The 27,438-nt window shown below is 38.0% G+C and overlaps 1 protein-coding gene across 3 annotated transcripts in view; it reads right to left on the bottom strand.

The window, feature by feature from the left end:
- The window catches only part of DLC1 (DLC1 Rho GTPase activating protein), a 333,929-nt gene that overhangs the window by 235,712 nt on the left and 70,779 nt on the right, over positions 1–27,438 (bottom strand). The window contains exons 3-4 of one of the 3 annotated variants that reach the window (XM_057505150.1): positions 8,861–9,010; positions 1,512–1,655 (exon numbers count right to left, since the gene is read on the bottom strand). In XM_057505150.1, the coding sequence (XP_057361133.1) occupies positions 1,512–1,655; positions 8,861–9,010 (294 nt within the window). The remainder of the gene's footprint in view (positions 1–1,511; positions 1,656–8,860; positions 9,011–27,438) is intronic. The other 2 variants (XM_057505151.1, XM_057505152.1) reach the window with 2 other exon arrangements.

The raw sequence follows: 27,438 nt of genomic DNA, 5'->3' as shown, positions 1-27,438 counted from the left end.
GCTTTTCAGGATAATAGCAAGTGCTTTAAAAAGTGAATTAGCATAAATACCTTTACAAAAGGAATTCACCTTCCTTTCTACTCTTTTCTTAGACACCAGCCTTACACCTGTCCCCAGTGTTCAAGAAGCCAGTGCTCCGAGGGTTCCCAAACCTTCAAGTTAAATCTGTTGAGCGGCTTTTTATCTTTTTTCTTAATAAGAATGGGGTGAAATGAGATCACTGGATTTCATATTTTAATTTTGCTTTTGAACCTTCTTTACCCATTATAAAAAGGAAGAGCACCGTTTCACTGCAGTCCGCCCTTTGGCACACATTATTGCTGACCGTTTTTTTGGTGTCGCAAAATAGCATAGGGTAGTATGTCTTCAGCTCCTCCTACTTTTCACACATACAGCATGGATTGCATGTCACTATTTACATGCCTGCCTCCCTTTGCTAGAATGAGCTGTTGAAAGACAGAAAATACATTTTATTGCTCTCCACATCTTTTTCACCTAGCGTAATGCATGGCACATAGTAGTGTTTAATAAATATTTATCTCATCTATAAATGTTCTAGATATTCTTATAACTGAATGTATCTACCATGTTTTAAAGTCAGAGTATTCTCTTTTGAATCCTATTTCAGACTTGCCTTGTATTTAAAAGGCAGGCAAATAAGCTATCCAAACTCGTTTCTCTGTGTTAAGCTAACATGGGCATTAAAAAAAAAATAGTACGACACTATGATTTTCACTAAACTAGGAAAGGTTATTTTGGAGCTTTTGGGACTTTAGATGTTTGAAGTAGTAATTACTTCCTCTATAAATGTTACCTTTTAGAATCAAATACTGCTTTCCTGTTGCAGTTCAACTTTTTACTTAAATGAAAATGTTTTATTCACAATTCACCATGCTATGTTATTATTTGTTGTTCATTTTCCTTTTCATTTGTTTTGCTAACACTGTAAAGTCAGTGAAGCATCAAAATAATAATGATAGTAGCTTATATTTATTTAGTACTTATTCTCTGCCAAGGCTTTCACTGAGAATTTTGTATGTGCTATGTAATATCTACATAAAATTTATGATGTGTGATTTTATATATATATCTATCTCTTCTACCTACCTATCTATTTATCTATCTATCTTCTATCTGTCTGTCTGTCTGTCTAGGCTTAGAGAGGCAATTTTCCAACTGGTAAGCAGTGGTCAGGACACTAAAACAGGGAGAAACACCTGCAGAGTCTGCATTCCTGGTTCTTCAAAGTTCTCAGTATCCAACAACAAAACCTAATACCACATTGTGCATAATTCTGGAACCATGGCCTGTTTGCTGAAGTCCTTATTTTGTCATTCATAAAACAAATGAACGGCATCTGTTGGGCTATACTTAATTAAATGCTATCACGTCACTACAACTAAGACTCTGAGAGTATTTCTTCTATATTGAGTGGATGAGGCATTAAGTCTTCTTACCTGACGCTCATCAACACTTCTCGCTGAAACTGACTGCTACGTTTCACGACTTACCGCAGACTTGGGTTTGGTTCCAGAATTGGCCACTGGGGTGGAAGACGGTAGGTCAGTGGACTCGGTGTTGGATGACAGATTTGTTTGTGTCAGATTTACTGAAATGGTGTCCGCTCCACTCTCAGATCCTGACTCCAGATCCTCCTGTTAAGAAAGCAAAGCACTGGTAAGGAAGGGCATGCACATACTCTCTGCATGCGTTCCTCTCTGCCACCAGCATCTTTCCACCTTCTCCTTCTACCATCACACTAGACACACTGAGGACTTGCTGACAAATGACATTGACATGTCACCTGTAGCCATGCATTATTTTGTAGTAACAACTGTACTCTTCAGAAGATCGGATTTCATAAGGCAAATACTGGAGAAAGAGGTAATATACTTCTTCAGTAATTGCACAGCTTATTTTGAACTGGAAGGGCAATGTTGAGAGCCAGCTAGGGTATTGCAGTGAGTCAGGAGGTAGAAGCCCATACACACCCCTTGCTTACTGTGTGACCCCGAGTAACTCACTGAACCCCCCTCTTGCAACAGGGTTATTGTGGGTGACCATGAAAAGAGAGTTTTCATTTCTCCTCACTGTTCTTCCCTCTATGTTCCCCTTAGATCTCCCTGGTGACACCTACCACAGTGGCCTGGAATGGCTTAGTTCCAGCCTCTGTCTGTCTAATGAACTATAATTACTGGAGGGCAGGAATTACACTTTATGTGTGGATCGATTCCCTCATTTGAAAATGGGTATAATGACAAATGCATCCATAGAGTTTCATGAGGACTAAGCAAGATATACCTAATGTGTAAGTGACACTTAATGTTTCTTTACTGTATTGTTATTATTGATATCATATGTCTTCTTAAAACTAATACAGATTATATGGATAAGCATGTCTGCTGAGTGAAGGCAATTACTCAGTAATCTTGCCAAAGTCAGTATATTTAATTTATCAAATGCTCTCTGTGTTATACGGTGGCCTGAGAGTAGAGGAAAAGTGGGGGTGAGGAGAGTACAGAGGGGAGGGAACAAAGGCACAGGTCAATCTACAGTTTTAACCTGAGGAGATTATGAGATGAGTATCTCTGTGGCTACTCTTTCTACACCTCAACTTCAGCATGGGCCTCAGTCAAATACCATGTACCCTGCAGCCCAACTCTCTGGTCTTATATCCTACCATTCTCATTTCTTAGTGTGCTCCAGCCACAAGGGCATTTATCTGTCCTTCTAAAATATCAAGCTGGCTTCTACTGCACGGACTATGTCCTCTTTTGTTCCTTGTCCCAGAATTTCCCTTTGTTGGCCCCTTCTTGTCAACTTAGGTCTTGGCTTGAATATCACTATTTAGAGAAGGACAGTTGATATTTTAAGCTAAAGTAGTTTCCTCTTTTCAACCTCCACAGCAATTCTTTATTTTACAATCCTGTTACCTTGTTTGTCTACTATGTATTAGTAATATCCACCCATCATGCTGTCTATCTGTCTACGCACCCTTCTATCTATCCACCCTCCATTCATCTTTTTCTAATCCTTGTCTACCTCTAATAGAATCTATTGCGTATCATGACAGCAGGGACCTCACTGGTCTTGTTCACTGGTGTATCCCTAGATCTTAGAATAGTGCCCTGCACATAGAACATGATCACTAAGTATTGTTTTATGAAGGAGTGACTAGACTTAAAAATATTAATATCTCTTCTTTCTTAGTCTTCACATTAAAAATAGTTTTAGAGTTTCTTCTATGTAATTATAAATCACCAGTAACACTGAGATAATTTTTCTCCATTTGAAAGGATGGGGCAAAAGGTTGGTAAAGGGTACAAAATTTCAGCTATAAGATGAAAAGTTCTGACTTAATGCAAAACATGGTGACGATAGTTGATAAGACTGAATTATACAATTGATATTTGTTAAGAGAAAAGAACTAAAATGTTCTCACCAGAATGATGAATGAGTAAATGAGGTAATGCATGTGTCAATTAACTAGATGATAGGAATCCTTTCACATGTATATGTATATTAGAGCACCATAATGTACACTTTAAGTATCTTACAATTTTATCAACTATACCTCAATAAAGCTAAACGAAAAAGGAAGGGTACAAAAGCAAGACTGAATTGTGAAAAAATAGAAAATTTCAACATACCAATAACAACTAAAGAGACTGAAGTAGTAAAAAAAAATATTTTAACAAAGCAAATGTTAGGAACAGATGGTTTCACTGATCAATTCTGTGAAACATTTAAAGAAGAATTAATGCCAATCCTTAAACTCTTCCAAAAAATTGAAGAGGAAGGAATACTCCCAAACTCGTTTTACAAAGCCAGCATAACCCCAGTACCAGAGCCAGATGATGACTCCGTAAGAAAAGAAAACTATAGGCCAATGTCCCTTGTGAATATAAATGCAAAAAGTCTCAATAAAATACTAGAAACCAAATTCAGCAGCATATGAAAAGCATCATTCACCAATGTCCCACGGGATTTATCCCTGGCTGGTAAGGATGGTTCAACACAAACTAATTAATTAATGTGATATATCACATTAATAGAATGCAAGAAAAGAATCATATGATTCTCCCAATAAATGAAGAAAAGACATCTGACAGAACTCAACATCCATTCATGAGAAAAACTCTTAACAAATTAGGCATAAGGGAACTTATCTCAACATACAGAGGCCATATATGATAAACCATGGCTAACATCATACTCAGTGATGAGAGGCTGAAAATTTAGGCTCTACGATGAGGAACAAGATCAGGGCGCCCATTCTCATCACTCCTGGTCAACACAGTGCTGGAAGTCCTAACCAAAGTAGTCAGGTAAGAAAGAGGAATAAAAGGTATTTGAAGTATAAGTAAAATTATCTCCATTTGTAGATGACCTGACTTTACATATAGAAATCCTAATGACTTAAGCAAAAAACCATTAGATCTAATAAGTAAATTCAGTAAAGCTGCAGGATCACAATCAACATACAAAAATCAACAGAATTTTTATACACTACCAACAGATTTTCTGAAAAAGAAATACATCAATCCCAATTACAACAGCATCAAAAACAATAAAATATTTAGGAATACATTTAACTAAGAAGGTGAAAGACTCTCTACTCTGAAAACCACAAGACACTGCTGGAAGAAACTGAAGAAGACACAAATAAATGGAGAGATACCCTGTATTTGTGGATCAGAAGAATTAATACTATTAAAATATCTATATTACACAAAGTGATCTACAAATCCAATGCAATCTCTATCAAAATCCCATGGCATTTTCCACAGAAATAGAAGAAAAAAACAATCTAATAATTTACATGGTCCCAGAAAAGATCCTGAAGAGCCAATATCATCTGGAAAAAGAAGAACAAAGCTGAGGTAAACAAAACAGTATAGCCCTGCCATAAAAACAGACATGTAGATCAGTGGACTAGAATAGAGACCAGCAATAAGCCCATGCAGGTTTTTCAGATATTTAAAAATAGAACTACCACATGATCCAGCAATCCCTCTTCTGCATATATATCTAAAAGAAATGAATAAGTATTTTGAAGAGACACCTGTAATCCCATGTCTGCTGCAGCATCGTTCACAACAGCCCAGACATGGAGACCACTGGGCATACGGATCTGGGTAACACGGGAGGTCCCAGTGGTGACCGCCAATATGAAGGAGGCCATGGAAGCCATGGTAACTTGTAAGGAGCACATTCAAAGTCAGGCAGTAGGGAGAATTCAATCTCAAATCTGAAATAAGATTTAAGGGGCAAACGTAGGAAGAGGAGCCATTAAAGTGTATTTTAGTAACTGTTGTGGACATAGAAGAAAAGGCAAGACAGGAGCCAGACGCCAAGGGGGGAGGGAACGCCAGGGAGGAGGGGACACTCCATTGCATCAAATGCTACGGCTGGAGGCTGAGGAGTTAGTACTAGGTTTTTCAGCTAGGAGAAGAGTTGTGGAGAAATGATAGAACAATAGCCAAGAATTAAATTAAGAATAAACACTAGGTGAAGAGAAGAATACAGTTTGGCTCATAAAGGAAGAAGTGAGTTAGGGTGATACCTTGAGGAAGGCCAGGGGAAGTTTTTTATTAATTTTTTTAATTGTCCATAATGAGAAAGTAAAATTAACTCTCTTAGGCACCCACCTCCCTTCTCCCTATACACTAACATGGTAGGCTTAAACAGTGGAAGGGTTTATTTAATAGGTAGGTTGTAGAGAAAACGCAGTATGTATATGTGCTAAAGAGAGAGGGGATAGACACTCCCAGGAATAAAGCAGTGGATGCTGAACCTATGACAGAGGGCAAATAATTACTGGAGCCAAGCCAGGAGGTGGGCGGGAAGGGAAGCGAGGGCACAGACAGTAAGATCAGCATTAGATCACGGGAGCAACACCCCTTCGATTGACACGGGAGGAAAGAAAGAAGAGAAGGGGCAGTTCTGGGTCCTTGGACAAAAGGCCAAGGAGAAAACCAGACCACGGGGTCGGGGTGAATCCCCCAAGGCACAGCCTACTTCTAAGGCTCTATCAAAGCCGCCTCCTATAAATCTTTATCTCTACTCTTATTTTTAAAATGCTTTTCATCTTCAAGTCATTCTTAAGGACTCCAGCCTATATTATTCTTTACACTCTTTATTCTAGGGAGAACTTGCTTCAGCATTTTCTCATAAGTAATCTCAAAAGAATCACTATTTCATTCTATGCATTTTCCTCCCTGCCACGCTGTAAAGTCACAGCGGGGTGTGAGGGTGCTGTAGAAGGGGCTGCTCCTGTGGACTTGGGACAGTGCTCCTGGGTGGGTGAGCAAGGTCATGATCATGCTGTTATAATCCCTTTATTCCAAGGTGCAGTTAGTAAAAGGAATGGAAAGTGCCTGTGGGAAAAATCTGATGATGAGAGAAATATAAAATTAGCTTTTAGTACCAAGGAACAGAAATAAAAAACAAGGGATGACCTAGAAAAATATAAAGACCAAAAGACATTTTGAGGGCTGCAGGATATGTCTTATTCACCCTTCACCCAGTGCCTGGCGTGAGTGACTACATGGGAGAAAGAAAGGCAATTAACCAATTCCAAGTATGTCCTCCGTGCCCCATCCGTGCAGTTAGTCCTACGTACATCCTTTCATTTACTCCTCCCCACAACCTAGGTAGGAAACAACATCTCCTTTTTTACATGAAACTGACATTGAGAAATTAAATAATTTTCCTGTGTTCTGAGGCCAATTCAATGGCAGAGCAGGCCTTTCACCTAGGCCTGAAGACTCCACATTTCATAATGTTTCTACTGTATTATTTTGCCTATTCCAACTATCTATTGAACCGAAAACTTAGATGTCTTTATTTACAGATTCAACCATTGTTCAGCAATGGTGGTGATATTCCATGAGATAGTGCATGTAATATAAAATCCTGTTTATACTTCAAATGCAGGCAGAAGGTGTAGGCAGATGTAGGCAAATCCTAAAATCGTCACCCACCTGAGCTCCTGTTTTTATTTTGCTTTTACCATTCAACAGAGAACCATGTCAGCAGGAAAGGGCTATCCTGCTTGCTGAGATGGAGACAACAACATGGAATTATATTTAGGAGAACTCTGGGCTGGGTTTCCTCCCCTAGATATATAGGGATTGAGGAAAGGTCAATGTAGACAGAAAGAAGGGAGAGATTAAAAAGATAGGGAGATACTAACAATTCACACCCAACAACTTTTGAAGAGAAAAGTGTATCCCATGCCTACATTCATGATAAAGAAGTACTAAGAAATAACACTTACTGAAAAGATGGTTATTTCTGGTTTTAAAAGTATTGATGAAAATGAGTATGAAGCTTCTCTGCACCCTTCATATGTAAACAAGATTCAAATATCCCTGGTCTTCAGGAGGCTACTTTGATAGTACTGCCTCCATAAGGATGCCTGGCCTACTAAAGTATGTGCGAGACGCTACGTCAGAGCACTAGGGAAGGCGTAACTCATCCGTCAGGGGGACGGAAGGAGATGTAGAGAAGACTGCACTGTAAGGGAAGTATTTCAGACCAATTCTGAAAAGTAAGAAAAAATTATCCAGAAGATTACCACCAAAAACAAGTTTCGGTCTACGGGCTTTTAGGCTGAAGTATTCAGTTCCAGAGTTATGAATTTATGTGTATTTATGTATGTTGCTTGAGTATGAGATCCCTGTTGCAGAGAACGCAGTCTGGCACAGTGGTTAGACGACACAACTCTGGATCAAGACTGGCTAGGTCTGTATCCCAGCTCTGCTGCAGAAACTTACTAAGTTCTCTAGGTCCTTGTCTCATCTGAAAAGGGCTGTGAGGAATGAATGTGTTAACATGTGCACCACACTTAGAATAGAACAGTACCTAGCATATACTAAGGCTAGCCATCATTTTAATTTTTTTGCTTACTTTGAGATATTCTGCCCCAAGTGAGTCTTGCATAACTTCAGAATCAACAATTGAACTATATATCAATTAATGAATTTGATACAGAATAGTTCTACTTTGGTCAGTGTTCAGATTTACTTACAGAATTTTCCACCTCTTTGGTCTTTGGGAAACACAGAATTTCTTGACTGAATGTGCTGTTTATTGCACAACGAAAGTAACAGATGAATTGAAAAGGGATTCAGGACTTCATTATTAGTGAATCCTACCATTACATTTGCTAGATCTGTATAAATTATTTAATATGAAGCGTCTATTAGATATATCAAGTGCACACACAGTCAGTCCTGGAATCGGTGTCCTCCAAATTTTATTTATGATGTTAGAATCTCAAGAAGAGAGTCAATCTTATATGAAATTAATGCACAGTAGAATAAAGGTTCATTTTTGTCCTATTTATTGTATTTAACTGAGCTAGTTCTGTTTTCAAGTTAATCTCATCTAAACTTTTTTTTTTGTAGTTTGCTGGGTTAGTCTGTCCGTCAGTCCATCCGTCTATACATCCATCCATCCATGCACACAGCAAATATTTAAGCATCTTCTACATACAATATAAATTTGCAAGATATTGGAGCTAAAATACTAAACAAGAAGTACACAGTCTTGCTAATGGTGTTCACAGCAAATCAGAGAAGACTAACCACTAGGGAAATAACGACAGTGAAGAGGATTTGATCACTAGGAAGATCATTTCCCAAAACGAACCTCTTTCCTGCCTAACAATAACCATTTTCTTTTGGATCACACACTTCTGTGGACCCTGCATATGAAACATATAATTATCTGAGTGAACTTTGTGAAATGCTGTCAGGGTCACATATGGGTGGATGCTGCCATCGAAGAGGTTTCACTCGCCAGAAGGAGCGCGCCCTCCCGCGGGAAGGGCGGCGGAGAGCCGGGGACTCACGGGAGCCGGGCGCCGCAGGTTCGCGGGCGTGCTGCACGGCGAGGCGCCGCTGCTGAGGGCGTCCTCGATGTCCTGATCAAGCTGGTCCAGTTTCATAATGAGCAGCACCATGGAGTCCAGCCGCGCCCGATCGCGGTCTTCTCTTATTTCCTGAGGAACAGAACATGTTGTAACTGAATCTTGAAAGGCCATTTCTTGGAAAGAATAGAAGTTCCCTGTTTTTCAATGTGACAAAGAGGACACTGAATAATAGGCAGTCTTCTACTCAAGGGGGAAAGGAAGTTCTGTTCTGTATGATCAATGGGCTCTTCACTGGAAAGACAGTGACCCACTGACAAGAAAGCATTTTACATGAATATTAAATACATAGCTTCTGGAGCAGAGCACAGCAAAAAAGCAGCAAAGCATTAATGAACACTGATGCATATTTACCACTGTCCAATTATTTAGTCTGGGGAAAAGTTATATATTACTTTTTTGTCACAGTATGAGCCAACTGTAACATATGAATAATTGTTTGTAGTTAGATATTTAAGGATGCATATAAGAGAGTATTTTGGGGACACTATTTCTGAGTATGGCAAAAAACGGGAAAGGAATCATACAAGACAGGTTTTCAGTCTGTGCAGTGGAGAGGCGATATTTGCATGGGACTATGCTCTTGTCAGTATTTCTTTTCAAGTTTCTTTTTCTTTCATACACTTTTGAAAAAAAAACATTCCACAACTGGCTACTTATTCTGAATTCTTTATAATATAGACATACATTTATGGAAATACTGTTGCTTGTAGGAAGAGTAAAGCTTCTCATGGACCATATAGAGGTATCTGGACATGACTGTTTACTATTCTTGCTTGCTCATATAGAGTCAATTAGTATTAGCAAATCTTCCAAATTTCCTGTGTGTTGTCTAAGGTATCAGGGCTGGGTGGGGTATTGGCTTTAAAAAAAATAAAAAAAGAAGACCACGGAAAGCACAGTAAGGTTCTTTGGAGGCCAATCTATCAAGGGATGTGCAGACTCAAGACCAGCCCTTGGGAGGCAAACCATCGCTGTGACTCATGCTGTCAGCTCCTCTGTCTGAGGTGTTTACCTGGGTGAAATCAGCTTTGAAAAAAACACCAGAGGTGGACCTCAAAGGGACAATAGATCACAACAGAGACCTGAGGGGTGTGGGTACAAGGGAGCAGGTTGTGGGCTTTGCTCAGAGGATGGTATTAGCAGTAGGGATGAATGTGGTGACTGCCTGAATCAGATCTTTTGTTTTTGGCATTTTTCTTAATCTCTCTAAATTTCCTAGTCACCACTAAGAGGGACCCCCAAAGAACAGGGGCTAGGGTAATTTCATGGATTAACTTATTTCTATAGGGGTCTTTATCTCAAAGAGCTAGAGCAGATTATTAATATTACAGAGTACTATCTTTCAGATGTCAAATAATTGGTTTATTACGTTAAGTTGGTCAAGGAATCATTAATGAAGTTAATGCTAATAAGTTATTTGGATAAACTCAACTTGTGCTTGGTTTAACAGATTAATATCAAACTGAAAGAGCTAGTCTTGTTTCCACAAAGACATTAATTTTGAGACCAAATGAAGAACTGTTTTGAGTTGTGTTCCTCCCTCCAGAATACTATGCTGTGATTCATAATTCAATCTCCTTCTGTTGCCCCTGCGGTCCAAAACACGCAATGAGGCTCTGACAATTACAGAACTTTGCCATCATCAAGTTTTATTGTGCTTAAGGGAATTCAGCATTTTTTGCAAACAAACAGACCTGAACCTTACCATCCATCACAGTCCTCAAAACCATAGAACTTTGTTATATCCAGAAGAGCATTATTTAGAGTAAAATCCTGCTTGTACCTTAAAATAGAGTCCCAGAAATATTGGAGATTATTCAGTTTAATTCTCCTCTACATAAGCAAACTGAAGAATCTGACACTGAATAGAAGATTCTAAAGTCTCCTTGCTTACTCCTCCCATGAGTTTGCCTGCATAATTTCCTTCCCTTTTAAGCCAAGTTGTGTTTGGCAAGATAATGCTCTTTTGCATTTCTACATCCACATCTGCTTTTGTGTGACTGTCTTCCATTCCCCAGTTATTACATCCTCAAGAACAAAGACCATGTTCTTCTACCTGGCAGACACAGAGGCAAGTTATGCACTGCACATGCAATATGCTGTCAGGAATGATAATGAAATCTGTGGGTGCCGGTGAAATACCTCCCAAAGCCTTAGAAAATATATGCTGATATTTCTCCAGCTACTAAGTTAATCTTGGATAAAGCACTGTATCCTGCAGCTACCCTAGACCTATCAGCAGCAGTCTCAGAAACAATTTGTCTGAATCAACTGGATGCTCAGACAGGGCTTCGAAAACATTTTCACATCCATGGGCTGAGCATCAAATTATTCCAAATGATCAGCCACAGGGAATAAAACCAAACAGTGTCGGTCTATAACATTCCTTTAGCAAAATAAGCCTCTTGGGTTTCCCGTTTCCCTTACTTTCATGGGTGCCTCTATATTCACCACCCATCGCATTCGGCCTGAAATGCCAGGTACACAGGCCAGTATCATATGTTAGAAATACATTTGTAAAACTTCGCAGAATAGAGTCGACCACAAATCAGATGTTTTGGAGAAACATTATTGCCTTTGTTTTTAAAGCCCGAGTGTTAGTATTTCTCAAAGATCTAATCTTTCATATGTTGATGGCTGACCTCCAGCAAATAGCTCGTGCCTGAAGACGGAGCTGGGTCTTTGCCCATTTGGGCTGGGCTGACTCGGATAGTGGAGCTTTCCTTTCACGCTGCGACTATACGTCCGCGCAGTGGACCTTCCTAATAATTGAAGCTGCCTATTCATCAAATTCTTGGTATTGCAGTAACTTAATCCCCTAAATCAAGGCCAAGATGCTAAATTCTCTCTCCTCCCCTTTCCTTCTTTCTGAAATCACAGCTGTTTGGGTCAAACATTAGTAAAGGCACACAATATTCATTAGTGAATCAGGGATATAAAATCCCTGCTTTCCTGAATATTATTAGAAGGTAGATAACAAAAGCTAACAAATTCATAGTAAGATAGTTTCGGATAGGAACAAGTGTTAAGAAGAAAATACATGGGGTAATATAATAACGGCAGGGGGAGTGTCTCACTTTGTACAAGGTGATCAGAGAAGAGCTTTTGTGGAGGTGAGTCACATCATGATGGGGAGAAAAAGAATGAGGCAGGGAGAAGAGAGAGAGAGAGACAAAGACAGAGAGAGACAGAGAGAGGGAGAGAGAGAAGTAAGCTTAGACCAGTGGCAGGATATAAGTGAATGGGTGATATATTGTGTTTATTAAACTTTTAGCGTTTCTACCACAGATTGACAACCACACATTTTTGGAACCTCACCTTACTTTATATCCAGTAATGCTACATGGCTAATACATGAAAAATAGTCAGTTTATCCCAAGATTATTCTTCTAGTTCTAAACCACAGTGCTGGAGTCTGAATTGGACCCACATTGCAGTGATTATAAAGAAATAACATACTTTCATAACAAGGTCCTACATATTCTGAGATCAAAGTGAAAAGAAGAGGGCACGGATTCGGAAACCTATCTCTTGGAAGTAGGGAGTCGGTTGGCACTGGTATGTTGGTAGATGCTTCACAACTATATTGCCAAGTAAAAAGAAAGTCCTGATTTGTAGCATGTGCTGGTTTTTCTGTGGTGTAAATATTCATATGGCCAATTTCAAGCTACCAACTAGACATTATTGAATGCACAGCTGGAAGAAATGTACACAACTGGCTCTTGTGAGCTGGTGTGAGCTGGTGCACACACTAGCAGTGGGGACCAGGAGGATGGAGAATCATTCTTAGAATCTGACTTGAATAGAAACATTGAGAGTTAAGTAATTGTGATTATAGTTGAGTTGACATAATAACATTAAAATAATGTGTTTTATTTAATGCATTTACTTTAACTTTTGCTCTTGTTGTCCACATAGAATTCAGTATACATTGCACATTTAGTGTTCTCCCAGATAATTCTCTTTTTTTCCTAGTAGTGGTTCATTTATCTGCCTTCCTTCCATTGTCCTTAATTTGTATTTGTAAAATTCCCTAAAATCCATTATAATGAATACATCTTTACATTTGTATTTTTACCTAAGTCAAAACCCATTTCTGCAATTTACTTATTATGCCACTTGGATAAATCATTCAATGCTTCAGACTTTAGAAATCTGGAAGTCCAGGATGGCTGCTGCTGGTTCTGCAGAGTCGAGAATTTGCAGAGGAGGACAGGAAGTTCAAAGTCCAGATCACTCCTCTATCAGCCAGCTGAGCAGACTAGAGCCTGGCTTCCTCTAACTTCCCAGTTTCTCCCATCAGAACCAGACAGCATAAGTAGTGTCTATTCCATGAAACTTGCAAATAGATGAAGGACTATGCTGTGCCCATTTTCTTCCTTTTCTAGGTGAATCACACTCAGTTCCTTTAATTATCTCTCATATGACATTTTCAAATCCTTATTAGTTCTGTTTTCTCCTCTCTGGATCTGACACAATTTTGTCAATGACCCAATTAATGGTTAGTGCCCAGAATTAAATATCTTAACTGCACATGTTCTTTGACCAGAGTAGAGTAGGTAAATAGGTTAATATTTCCCAATGTTCTATATACTCTCTAATGCAGCTTAATAATTAAGTGCTACTTAGAACACGAATGAGCTATTCTTAATGGGATTGCCACAATCTACTGTTTTAATGAGGAAAAAGTATTTGGCTGTGAGCTGACTTTGAGTCAATGGTGTGATATGTCTCCTTTTCCTGCTCTGTGCCTGTGTAATGCAAAGAACAGAAATATCTTGTTGTCTTGAGACTAGCCAGCTGTTGTCAAGGTACAGATACTATATGTAGCTGTTGTGGAAGAAATTTCCAGTTGCATCTCTTGCAGACACAAGTCAGTGTACACTTAAGCAAATGAAAAGAGAAACTTCAATTTCATTAGTGGTCAAAAACCTAATGTGGCCAAGTCATATGGTGTTCACTGGGAAATCCAAAAGATGCTCCTTATTTACTCCCAAGAACTATTTAGTTCCTGCGCAGTGAGGTCATTTTGATCGCAATGGTGTCTGGGGGAGATAAATAAGGTTTTAGGGGATTAATCTCTCCAGGAAGCCTCTGAAATGAAGCCTCCACTACCCTTCTTTCCTTCCATCTAGGGATGATAATTTTGACCCTCCTCCTCCTCCAGATGCTCTTGACTGAACGACACAGAGCACGGCACACACATAGGGAGTTGGAAGGAGGTGCGTGCTACATTTTACAAACTGGGCAAATAGTAAGTCCAGAGAAAGCGGTGCCTCCCCTAGAGGTCCACAGGCTCTGCTATGCTGGTGCCAAGGATATGGAAGAAAACCAGAAAACTCAGTGAAATACCTGGCTGCATCTCAAGAGTGGCCATTTGGCCAACAACTATAGCATTGCCTGAAGGTTCTGCCTGGCAGCGAGCTGTGGCATCCCATAGGGCAGCCGTAATAAATAATAAATTAAAGGTCAGGCCAGGAATAGAACTGAGACTTCCTGATTCATAATCCAAGATTCTGCCCCGACACTGTCTTTGATGCCATATGCATCTTACCGGCTATTCTGGGCTGGTAGAACTCTTTGCTACCCGTAAAAGAAAGGGACCTTTCAGCAAAAGGCTTGGCTCAACTTCATTCTGAATTATTTGATCTGCAGCCAGCTGGACCAGTATGAAATCTCACATTAGTGTTATACGTTTCATTTGACAATAAATTCCTCATTCTAGACTCCCTTTCTTAAAATAATACCCTGTTTAAAGAACCAGAAAGTTATTAAATCTTTTTTTCTTCAGAAGCAGTGAAGATTTTCATCGGTATTGACAGAAGCTAAAGATAATGTAATTATCTGACGTCAAAGTTTCTAGGCAAGTGAAATAAGTCAGCCTTAACTTTTTTTCTGGTGCATTTCAAGACGAAACTTAGGCGAATGGGAAGGTAATAGAACAAACCAGCAACTCTCTCTCATTTGCAGGTACAGTCAGTTCAACAATAAAATCTTTGTATATTATATTTAATAAATAATAGCACCTATCTATACCAGTTTAATGTTAGATGGTAGTGAGTGATAAGTAATATCCTCATTTAAAGTTGCTACAAGGAATCTTTTAACTGATATGTAAATTGTGGCTTTACATTAAGTGTTTATGTTCACTCCCTATTTATCTCCGTCCATTCATAGGGCATGTAAAGATAATTGGTCTTCCCTTTGCTTGATTTTTAAATGCCATTGAGGCTTCAAATGGAGCATTTCTTAGCTGGGAGTTTTGTATATGGCCTACACAGTCTCCTGAATAGTTTCAAAGCACATTTATGCAGCTGGTCCTAAGGAGTGTTCAGAAGTGGCAGATGTGAACCAGGGAGGGGACTGTGTGGGCAGCGGTTCCCCTCTCTCCCAGGGAAGTCTGAGGGTGACGTCCTCCACTGGCCTTAAAAGCCCATTTTGGAGACTGGGATATAACTTCTATCTATAATTCTGAAAGCCGTCTTCCTGAAATTGGAGACTGACATTCAGGGTCACTTAATACATTTACAGGTACAAAGTCTGCCTTTCTGGCCTAAGTGATATCTGCAAATCCCTGCAGTTTTGTTTTTTTTTTTTCTTTTCTTTCCTAAGGGCTTTTATTTACAATTCTCAGTAGCTCTTTCCTTGAACTCAGGTATCAAAGGAGACAGGACTTTTCTTGGTTTGAAAATATAAGAAAAAATCTGTTTGACATCAAAATTCCACAAGCTGTTCTGGGAATATTGTGACGGTCCAACCTTAGGCATGGATAATAAAGAAAGGGATAAGTAAGAATTTCTTTCTGTTCCATAAAAATATATAACTTAATTCAGAAAACAGTCCTGTATTCACCTGGCTTCTGTACTTTTTGAGTTCTACCTGTCATCACTCTTCCTGGTCCTGCCCAGGGTTCCTCACCTGTCATCATGCTGAGGATCAGCACAATATATTTCTCAATTTTCTTTACTTAGATTCACCTTTTTAAAGTAAAATGCATTCTTAATGTACAAATGCTGTACAATATATGTGATAACTCATTTTTTTCTAATGCATATTACAAAATTATCAAAATAAAAAAATCCATACACTACCTCATGTAACCTTACAGAAACCATAGTATGTTTTCGGGTTTGCTGTGCTAGAAGTGCAGGACTTCTTTTGGTTTCTCAGACATGCCATGCGCTCTCTCATTTGCAACTAAGATTACCAGGCTTAGCACATAAAAATGTGGGATGCCCAGTATACTTGAATTTCAGATAAACAATAACTTTTTGCGGGGACAATATTGCATGGGACATACACTAAAACATTTTTTGTTGCTTATCTAAAACTCAGATGGAAGTGAGATCCTGGGTCTTACCTGGAAACTCTATTTCGGCCCCATGTTATAATTCTCCTTTGGTAGAACACCCCTTCCCCTACCTGGGTATATAGGAGGAGGCTTTTGATCTCGAGTACAATGTCACCCCTATAAGGTGATCATTGACTGTTTTGCTCACTGATGTAGCCCAAGAATCTAAAGCAGTGGTTGACACATAATCAAGTGACACATCATCCCACAGTGAATGATTTTTGATAGCATGCATGAATGAAATGCTGTCCTTGAATTAATTTAGAAATCCAAAGTAGTCTAACCCCAGACTCTCATGGGATATTTTTTAATGGAATGAGCAAAGCTGATTCTTAAAAAACAAAAACAAAGAATTTTTTGTATGAATATCTTCTAACCTATACCAAAACAGAGAAATGAATTAAACTTTGATGTCTGATGTACCTACCAGCTTCAAAATTTTCAATAGTTTGCAACTTTTATCTTTTTAATCTCACTTTTTAGAAAACAGCAGCATATTAGGTAAATCCCTGACATCATATTTTACCCACAAATGCTTAAGGGTGATTAATTGATCTGAAAATTCTCTTGCAAGAGGAAAGGAATGTTAATAACAAAACATCCTAAAAATAAAACAAAACAATCCAAGTATTCTATGGAATGTGACACCATATAAAAATCCACAAATTAGAGATTGCTAAAAATTACAAGGCAATTGGCAGACTGAGAGTAAATATTTGGAGCCTATGTGACAAAGAATTAATAAATTATAAAAAGACAATCTAATAAAAATGCTCAAAGCATACTAAAAGTCTCTTCACAGAAGAATTACTGATGATTTAAAGCCCTAAACTTCATTGGTATTCAAAATAACACAAATTAAATAAAGAATGGGAATTATTATTTTTCATCTACCAGATTGTTAACAAAGAAAAAAGAATTTTGACCATACTCAGGGTTGACAGTTTTGGAAATGTAAATGTCTGCCTTTTTCAAAGGGCAGTTTGGTAGTATCTGTTAAAATTAAAGTAGGACATATTCTTCAACTTGGCATTTTAATTTTAGATACCTATCCTAGAGAATTACTTGCATACATGGAAAATTAGTATGCCCAGTACTATTCACTGAAGCATTTTTTTTCCTAGGGGCCAAAGAACTAGAAATGACCTATGCTGTCTATAGGAAACTGTTTATTGAAATAAATTATGGTACCATTTTTACCTGTGTCACACTACACAATAGTTATGAACATGGAGGAGATACACATGCATTTACTTAGCCACAAGTAACTTATTTAGCTCTTCTGTGTGAGAAAATTGTGCCCCTTTAGAGTGCTGCAGCCCTATGCCCAGGTTCACCACTTCTGAGTAGACAGATTGGCCCCCAGTTCCCACTCAGCACTTTAGTCTGGTGTCCTTGTGCAGGGAACAACCTGTACAACTGTATTTAGTGCCCTGCTACTCATAGGAAAGTGCTCCAAGTGGGTTTAAGTGGAGAAAGGAAGGTGAAGAACATTCCCTACAGCATGAAATGCTTTAGATACCAAATGAGCCTGCACACATGCATAAACACACACAAACACATGTACACAGCACAATTCTGTATTTCTGTATGCATATAGAGGCACACACAACCACACAAAATTTGGAAGAATACCTATCCCTGAGAGTTGAGGTGGAATTGGGAAGGGCAAAGGGGACCTATACATTTTTCTGTGGATTTTGAAATTCCTACAGTGAATATGTGACTATGAATTACATCAGTGATGATTTTTTTCAATTAGGTAAAAAAAGTAAATATTCGTTAAAAACAAGAAAACAAAGCACTGCAAATCGCAATTTCATGACATCAAAGTCATGAAAAAGCCCAGGAGAAATGTTTTTAGTTGACTGTGTAATACTTTTTTCCTACCTTTTTTTTAATCATGAGTGATTTTAAAAGATTCTTTGGTATGTCCATATGTTGACATATCCTGAAGCATTTAGCATAATGATTGAAATATTTATTATTGATGGACAAGATGTCTACACATTCAGTAAATAAGGTTACTAAACTGTACTGAAGGTATATTTCCATTTTCACATGTGGGAGGACAGCATCTCTTTCTCAGGCATTCTAGCTCCCTCCCTAAGCGTCACTCTTCACAGCTGGGTTGGTTGAAAGGCAGTGACCATCTATCTCTTTCTGTGACCAGCACCTTCAATCGGCTGAATCACAGAGGGGTCAGTTTGAGTTGTAACCTGGTCTTCCTGGTTATTCATCAGAATGAATCGCAGTTCTCTTCTCATAGACCAGTTTCATGCCCAAATAGTTGCACTGTTGCTTTTAGCCCAACGGGAAAAAAATGGAATACCTTTATGACCTTGGATCTCTACAAAGCCAAACTGACATTTGGAGAGATGTGATACGATGAGGAGAGCAAAAATTTACAGAGATCTAGTGAGCATATAAAATATAATGTAGATGATTCTATATTCATGATTTTTAAGGCCAAATTTCAATGGATTAGTTACACTTGCAATGAACTAAGAAAAATATTATTTGACAAAATTGTATTTTTTAAGTCAAATTAAAACTAGTGCTAAGCAATGTAGCTGGATGGAATTTAACTGCTGATGCTATTGATAAACACTTAACCCAAATAGTGATTTAAGTAATATGTGTCAAAATTTTAAAGATATTATTAGGCACTCTGTTATGAAAAGGCAACTTACAGAATGGGACAAAATATTTGCAAGCTGTATATATACGATAAAGGGCTAATATCCAAAAGGGATAAAGAACTCATACAACTCAATAGCAAAAAAGCAAGTAATCTGATTAAAATGCGGACAAAGGACCAGAAAAGACATTTTTCCAAGAAGACATACGAGTGGCCAATGGGCGTATGAAAAGGTGCTCAAAATCACTATCATCAGAGAAATGCAAATCAAAACCACAATGAAATACCACCTCACACCTGTTAGACTGGCTGTTATCAAAAAGACAAGAGATAACAAATGTTGGTAAGGATGTGAAGAAAAAGGAACCCTTATACACTGTTGGTGGGCATGTCAACTGGTACAGCCATTCTGGAAAATAGTATGGAGGTTCCTCAAAAAATTAAAAGTAGAACAACTGTACGATCCAACAATTCTGGTTCTGGGTGTTTATCAAAGAAAAGGAAATCACTGTTTCACAAAGATATATGCACCCGGTGTTCACTGCAGCATTATTCACATTAGCCAAGATATGAAAACAACCTGAATGTCCACCAAAAGATGACTGCATCAGCCCTGAAGAGAATGTGGCACATACATAGAATGGAATATAAGTCAGATGGAAATTCTGCCATTTGTAACAATATGGATGAAGCTGGAAGACATTATGCTAACTGAAAAGCCAGACAAAAAAAGACAAATACTGCACTGTGTCACTTATATGTGGAATCTAATAGATTCAGAGACTAGAATAGTAGTTGCCAGGTGCTGCAGGGCAGCGGGGGAATGATGAAATGTAGGGTAAAGTGTACAGAATTTCAGTTATAAGAACAAGTTCTAAGAATCTCATGCACAACCAGTGACTATGATTAATAATATGGTATTGTGTATGTGAAAGTTGAAAATGGATCTTAAGCATGTTCACGACACACATACACATACACAGATGCACGTGTGTGCAAGTTATCTATGTGAGGTGATGGATGTGTGAACTATCTCGAGCTTGGTAATCATTCCACAATGTGTATGTATATCAAATCATCACGTTGTACATTTTAAATATATACAAATATATTTGTCCATCATGCCTCAATGAAGTTGGGAAAAAGTGGGAGAAAATCAGTGACAATTAAATTCCAGGACAGATATCATTTGCATTTAGCATAAGTATTTGTTTCATTGATCTCTTTTTACAATTACTAATTTTGAAAGGAATAACTAGTCAGTAGTAACTCCCTTATATCATTAAGCATTTAATGCACAATTATTTTTTAAAGTCCATATGAGAAGAGACAGGGCCTCATGCTTTCTTGTATCCACTGAAGTACGTAGCAGAGGGAATGAACACTGTAGGACTCAAATGTATTTTTTGATTAACAATTATATGCTAAGTCCCCATCTTTAATGAGCTTTAGGTAACACCATCAATCTCTAAAAGGCAAAGATCCACAGTAAGAAAGCATGGACAGCTGCTATGAGAATTTTCCTTTTTCTTTTTAACTGAAGAGAACTTTTCAGATGCACTGATTAGAAAATGTGTTAGCAGTAAAGAGGTTCATTGTTTGTGTCCTTAGGAGACTTAGTCAAAACTCAAAAATGTCGTCTTTGGGGTATAATATTTCTGAGGGAAACAGCATTTGAAACATAATATTTAGCTTCCAAAATACTGAGGTTCTGCATCCTCCAAGTCCCTGAGATCATTAAGACCTGTTTGTTAGCCTTTGTCTTTTGTGTAAGGAAACAGAGCAATGCCTTTTTCTTTCCCAATATGGGAATAACTCTTCACCCAAATTTCTGCCTGGGGAATCTCTCCAGCACATTGAAGAAAAAGATTTTCTTTATCTTTGTATCTTGTTTGTTCTCCATAGAAATTATGTGCCCATGAAAGAAACCTATACGTTTTGATGGTTTTCAATTCAAATGGTCAGATTCAGTAATACCTGAGTCTCCTATGGAGCTGATGTGCACCTATTTCCTATTGTATCAACAGAAAATATGCACAAATAAAAATGTGACTGATAAAGCTTGTGAGTTTAAGAATAATATTAAATAGCATTTTAAAATGAGATTCAGATTTCCTTAAAATATGGTTTGGAGTATATACATAAAGTACATATTTAGTGAGGATTGACCAAATGATTAAAGTAACTTTTTGTGTTTTCAAAAGGTAAAGTTAAGGTAAATGCAATTTCAGTCTTCTCAGAAGTCCAAGGTAGGTGGAATAGTGCTTAGTAATAAATTATATTATTTTCACAGTAAAATTATAAAGCAAACAGATTAGAAAGTAGTATTTAAGAGCTGAAAAGGGCTTTAGATGTTGCATAGCATTTATACCAGTAAAAAAAGTAGCTTAAGATTAGTAATATCAAGAAATAATTGGCTTGCTACATTTTGACTGCAGGAGATGGTAGTTGGAGCAAAGGTTAAAAATATAACCTGAAAAGAACTATAAGAGTTTATTGCATGTGTTAGTTGACAAATGGGTATTTTGGCCACTGTTAATCTCTTCTTTTTGAATGTTTAAGCAGCTCTTAGGGGCAAATTTGGCCCACCTCTCTTTCTTTAGCCTTAACTTCAGGGAAGAGGCTGTATACATTTGTTCCATATTTATTGAGCAACTATTAGATTGGTAACATTGTGTTGTGTATGAGATAAAACAAATCCCTTTTAAGTTTATATTACAGCTAGTAGAGTGCCATGCAAACAAACAGCTGTAACAACGAAATAACTTTAGTGCTGTGCCAAAGGGCTGGTAAAGCTAAAAAATAAGAGAGAGAAAAAAGAGTAAGACTAGGAAGGACGGAAGTGCAAAGTATGCTAGAAATAGGACAAAAACATACCTGTTAAAAAAGCAGGTGTGCATTCCAATTGAGTTGAGGGGTGGTGTGAGACTAGCTCTGGCTGAAGTCTTGTGTAAAGCACAGTGATTGACAGAAGCCGAACACACATACAGTGGTTAACTTGATTAACTGCACAGGTTTGCCCTGTTCCCCAAGTTTCCCAGGCATATCTCTCTCTGTTTTTTCTCTTCACACACCATCTCTCCCCTTTTCAGGTCTTCATTATGATATTTTCATGAGGAAAATAATTGTATTTTTGTAAAAATATTTCGAAACTGGAAAAAGGAGCCTTTTCTGTTCTTTCTGCCATCGGTCCTGCCTCACGCAGTCACCTTGTGTCTTGCCTCTGGCGGCACGTTTCCCCCGTATGTTTGAAGGTGAACCTATGTTGGCATTCAAGTGATTTTCAGAAGAGGACATGCTTTACAAGCTGGTGAGGAGAGTCCTCGGCTAGGCTGGTAAAGGTTTACCTCACTGTTCTTTGTGGCTAACAGTTGAGTCCTAGTATAAAGCATTAAGGATAATATATTTTTACATATATCAAATTTCAAGGCATTTCTTAAATGTTCTGTGACTATTTAATCAGAAATGGCATTTCCACATGATTTCTGCTTTTTCATGTGCCATTACTCGATTTGATAAAATTCTATTCAGATTTTACTTAACCACAGTTATTTGCTGATGACTAAAAGGTCAAAAGCATGAGAGGGCACAGATCTTTTCGTAGAACCTGTCACCATTATTGATAAAGTAATTTGAAGTACATGTTCTTCAACTAATAGCAAGTTAAAGGAAGGACTGGCTATTTTTATTCTAAATGTCTCCGTGTGGATTGAAAGCATTGATCCATTACAGATTTAAAAAGTCTGACCAAGGGGAAGATAAGAATTATGATCTCATTACTCTTAAGATTCTGTTATTTGCTAAGCAAAATGTAACCCAAATGTGAATTTTACTGTGGCTATAAAAATAGGAAGTAAATAATCCTAAGAAATGTCTTCACTTTAATAGGATTTTAAGGGGCTATTTCCATATGTTATTGAAAATGGAAACACAACAGTACTGTTCTGGCATACAGTTCTCATAAACTTCGGAAATTAAAATAAACAAATAAAAAAAACCAACCCATTGTCCTACTTGGAAAAAATAAAATAATGGTAAAAAATTAAAAAAAAATAAAACAAAACCAGATCTCTATTATTTGCCCTAAGATATTTCTTGGGCTTTTATTCAGAAATTAGTTATTTAATAGACCTGACCTGCTTTGAGCAAGTATTTATAACAAACTGCGCAGTTAGTAATACAAGACACCAAAGCACATTGAATATAAATAGCTATAAATGTGATAATATGCATGAATTGCTAAATTTTGTGAGGTAGTGAGTTGTGAGAATTCTACAATTTTTCTCAGACACCATGTCTCTAGGAATGGTGCCTGAAAAGCCCTCGGAACACTTAGGATATGCTTCTCTTTCCGAATTCCTAGAACACAATGTGCAGTAAAGGAAGAAGGCTGGAAGAAAGGGTCACTATCTCAAAGGGAAATATGCAAGCCCCACAGATGTGTGAACTAAGCGGCTGTTTCCCACAAACTCAGTGGCTCCTCTTGAGCACAGGAAGGGGAAAGAAAAATCCTTTAAAAAACTAACCACATGTTAGTATTGAAACGTTGCCAGGAATACAGACGGCCCTTGAGGGTTTGTTTCAAATCAATACTGATGGAGCCTGTGGTCGGTCAAGAAAATGGCACATCTTGCTCTCAGAGTTCACGGGACTGAGTATTTTTTATTCAGCCAAAGAGGAAGACTCAGAAAACAAACAAACAGCAGTAAGAATGATATCAACAACACTGACAGTGTGACATGTTCAGATTAGTGTAGAGCCAGAAAGTGGCTCACTATCTCAGTCAATGGCTCCTTGAACAAAATCCTTGGGAGGCGGAGGGGCAGGGTTCCAGCAGAAGGAGATGTGGGGGTGTGACAAGACCTCCTGGTGAATGAGAAGTTGGATTTTGCTGAAATTCTTGAAACACTGGGTCACTATCATTATTATACTGTGTTGTAGCAAAAATATGTCACATTGTATCACAAACTGATAGTAGTTTAATGCATATAAATAAAAAACTACCTACCTCCCCAATCTCCCAAAACAAACCTAAACACTGTTTCTCTTCCATTTTGTTGAATGGACTAAGGTGGTTGTATACATACTGAATAGCTGTCCATGCTTAATATTCCAAGTAACTGTTAAGTAATAGTCAACTTTTTTCTATAAAGAAATGACAGAAGTAGGTGAAAGGGAAAAATAGTGAGAATGTTTGATATTTTGATCTGGGCAATAGTTACATACGTGTATACACAGGTCAAGATTCAGCAAGCTGTACACTAAGGTTTGTGCATTTTAATGTATATATTTCAATATAAAAATTTAAAAATAAGTAGATAAGCAAGGATCATAAAAAATTACAGCTCTACATGCTTATGTACATAAACTTCTAACATAAAGCCAGCAAGTGGCACTTAACAAACTTCTTTTCCTTTCTTTTCTGAGCCTCAATAGCATTTTCTAAATTGCATTTTGCTTGCCTCATTCTCTATATTTTTTCTTCTCTTTCGAAGTTGCCTACATCTGTCTCTTAACCTAGCATTTCCTCCCATTCTGCCTGCAGTCTTTAGAGCTGACCTCCAGATAACTTACAAGGAGACTCCACTGAAAAGTTTCTTGTCATATCATGGGTTTTTCTTATTTTCGTCCAGGGCTAGCCTACAACTTGCCACTTCAATGTATCTCTTTCCCTGGCTTTTGCCTGAAGCAGATGTGGCCCAAACCATAATCTCTGCTGTGGGACTTCTTCTCCTTCTCTGAGCCCACACTCCTTGCTCTGTTCTTTTATGGGGGTGCAGGTGTGGTCAGTGGTATTCAGTTTCTTTCCCCTTCTATTCAGCCCAACGCCCTTTCCAGGCAAAGCCCCGGCTTCTAGCTGGTTTCCCAAACACTCATCAGCTAGCTAATGCATCACCCTCTCCCTTCAAGCTTTTCCACAGCTCTCTCTCAACTCCTGGCCCTCAGGGCCCTGCCTGGACCCTGGATTGTTCTGGTCTGTGCTCGTGGCTTCCCACACGAGGACCACAGGGCAGCTCCCAAGGACCACTCTGTGCTTCACTCATTTCTCCTGTCTTTGAACTTGCAGTGAGGGCAATATAATTTCACACCAGTTGGTTCTAACTGCACAGAAGCCAATTTTCTTAACATATGGAAAGATTAAACAAGTCTTTCTTGACCTGCTTCTGCCTCTATCAGCTTGAAATCTATGCTACACTTCAGCTCAGAATTCACTGCTTTTTCACTCCATGTGGAAAGACCTCAGTCATTCTCCAGGGCATAACTTATTAGTCATCTCCATGACTCCTTTCCTATTCCCTTTTCCCCCAGAATTAATCGACCCTTGCGCCCTACACTCATAGGCCTCTTGTTCTCTTATGGGCATTTTTTTGTCTATTTTCTTGAAAAAAAAAGTGAGTTCCTTGGGGTCAGAAATAAATCTTGCTCTTTTAAATGGTATGCTTTTCTCTTGAGCTTTTCACAATTTCTGCCCTTACAAGAAACGAACTCCTAATCCTTTATCAGACCAAACTCTGAGAATGCGGGGGTAATGTCTCTTGCTTTTGCACTCCTCACAGTTATCTAATAAAATCAAATATATTCTAAAAAGAAATTTCAAAGTAAATGCTGGCAGAAGAAGTAAAAAATGAGATCTTTATTTCCAATGTTGCTTAATTACCTTTTACCAGTGAATATGATTACTGGAGACCTTTAATCTATGCTAGATGCTACGTGATGATTACACATCAATACCCAAGAAGCTGCCCCCTCACTCACAGGAGTGTAGCCAGAGACACACTTGAGGGAATAGACCACTGACACACCACAGGCAGTCTTTTGAAAGATGACTTTTAGGTTACATTTTGAGGAGGTGTTCATTTTGCCCCACTTTTGAAGGTGAAAAGTAGAGGTTCAACTTGATAACACACTTTCTCCATTGAGCAAAAAATTGGGAAAATTACTCGCAATATTTTGGTCTATGAATTTGGTGATTGATTTAATATTTCTCAACAATGGCAAAGCTGAGATGAGCAGACATTAGGCTTCTCAGAAATTCTCCATCTTAAGACGAAATGTTATGAAACTAAATGTCATGATTCTAAGCCATCGATTCAAACTCATAAACCACTAGATTATCAGCCACTAGATTTTTTTTGTAAGATGTATTGCTACCAAATTGCCAATAATGGGTTGTATTATACATAAATATTTGAGATAGAAAAATATTCACAATATGCTTTGAAGCTTAAAAGCATTATAATATGGTATGTGTAGTTAATTGCTCCCATATTTAGTTGCATGTAGAATATTGATAAATGAAAAAAAAGAGAATAAATGATAAGAAATGAGGATAAGCTATAAAATTCACAGTTGCTTCATCCATGTCAGTCAAGTGAGGGTTTAATAGGCTATGGCATTAGCTTGAGTGTTTCAGTTATTTCTCACAGAAACATTATTCAAACTAGTTTAGGAAAAATCAAATGTACTGCGGATATAGCTGAGAAATCCAGGGGGTAGATTCAGGCACACACTCATTTAGGAATCAAGAAAAATTATCACAACACTGTCTCTCTGGCCCCTGTTGGTTTCCAGGTAAGCATTCTCAGTGTGATGGCAGAGATGGCCAGCCGGGATTCAAGACTTGATGCTGAGCCCAAGATAATCTCAAGACAATCTTGCTTAGGAAAAGTGCTCTCAGGAAAAAAACCACAGAAAAAAAACAAGAAACAAAACTGGGTGATTGTGACCAGGGGAAAAGACCTGACTGACCAGACTGGGTGACATGCTTACCCCCCTCTAGGGCTTGGGAGAGGTAGTTATGGGTGGAAAAGGGGGATGCAGAGTAGAGAGAAGGTGTTATGTAACTGACAGTCTCTTAAGGCCTAGAGCATACACAGAAATAAAAAGATCCTGGGCAGATAAAAGGTAATGCTTTCCATAATAGTTAGTATAGAAAAAGAGTCCAAAGAAAGAATATTTTTGACCAGATTTTAGAAATTCATATGTAACATTATATCACACCTCTTATATTTGTCCATATTTAATTTAGTAGTTTTCTGCCTCCCCAGCAAATTTTCCTTGTTAAAACCTTTTAAAAAATCTATTCATTGGAAAGCATTCTTAGATTGATATTTGAAAATGGTGGAACAATTTAAACTTGAGATCTATCATCACACGATTTCAACAACCTACTAATTGGACCAAAATAAATCCACTTCCATACAAATTATCGTAATCAACTCCAAAGTATGCTGTGTTGAAAATAAGACCTGAATAACTATAGTTAGCTTCAAAACAGATATTTATTCCACTTTTTTGGCTATAAGCAAATGCTGATGAGAGATATCCTTAAAAAATCGTGTACAAGGGAATTGTGATGTAATTTGGGAGCAAAACCCAAGAAAAATTAATGTGAAGGATTATAAGGCAATATATCACCAATCGCTAAGTGATCTAATAATCCCATGTGTACTCATGCTGATGGGAACGTTAGAATTCTCAGTTTAATCCTACCATTTTATAACT

This window comes from Manis pentadactyla, chromosome 7 (assembly GCF_030020395.1).
Source record: "Manis pentadactyla isolate mManPen7 chromosome 7, mManPen7.hap1, whole genome shotgun sequence".
Classification (NCBI taxonomy): Eukaryota; Metazoa; Chordata; class Mammalia; order Pholidota; family Manidae; genus Manis; species Manis pentadactyla.
This window is presented reverse-complemented; position numbering and strand designations above follow the sequence as displayed.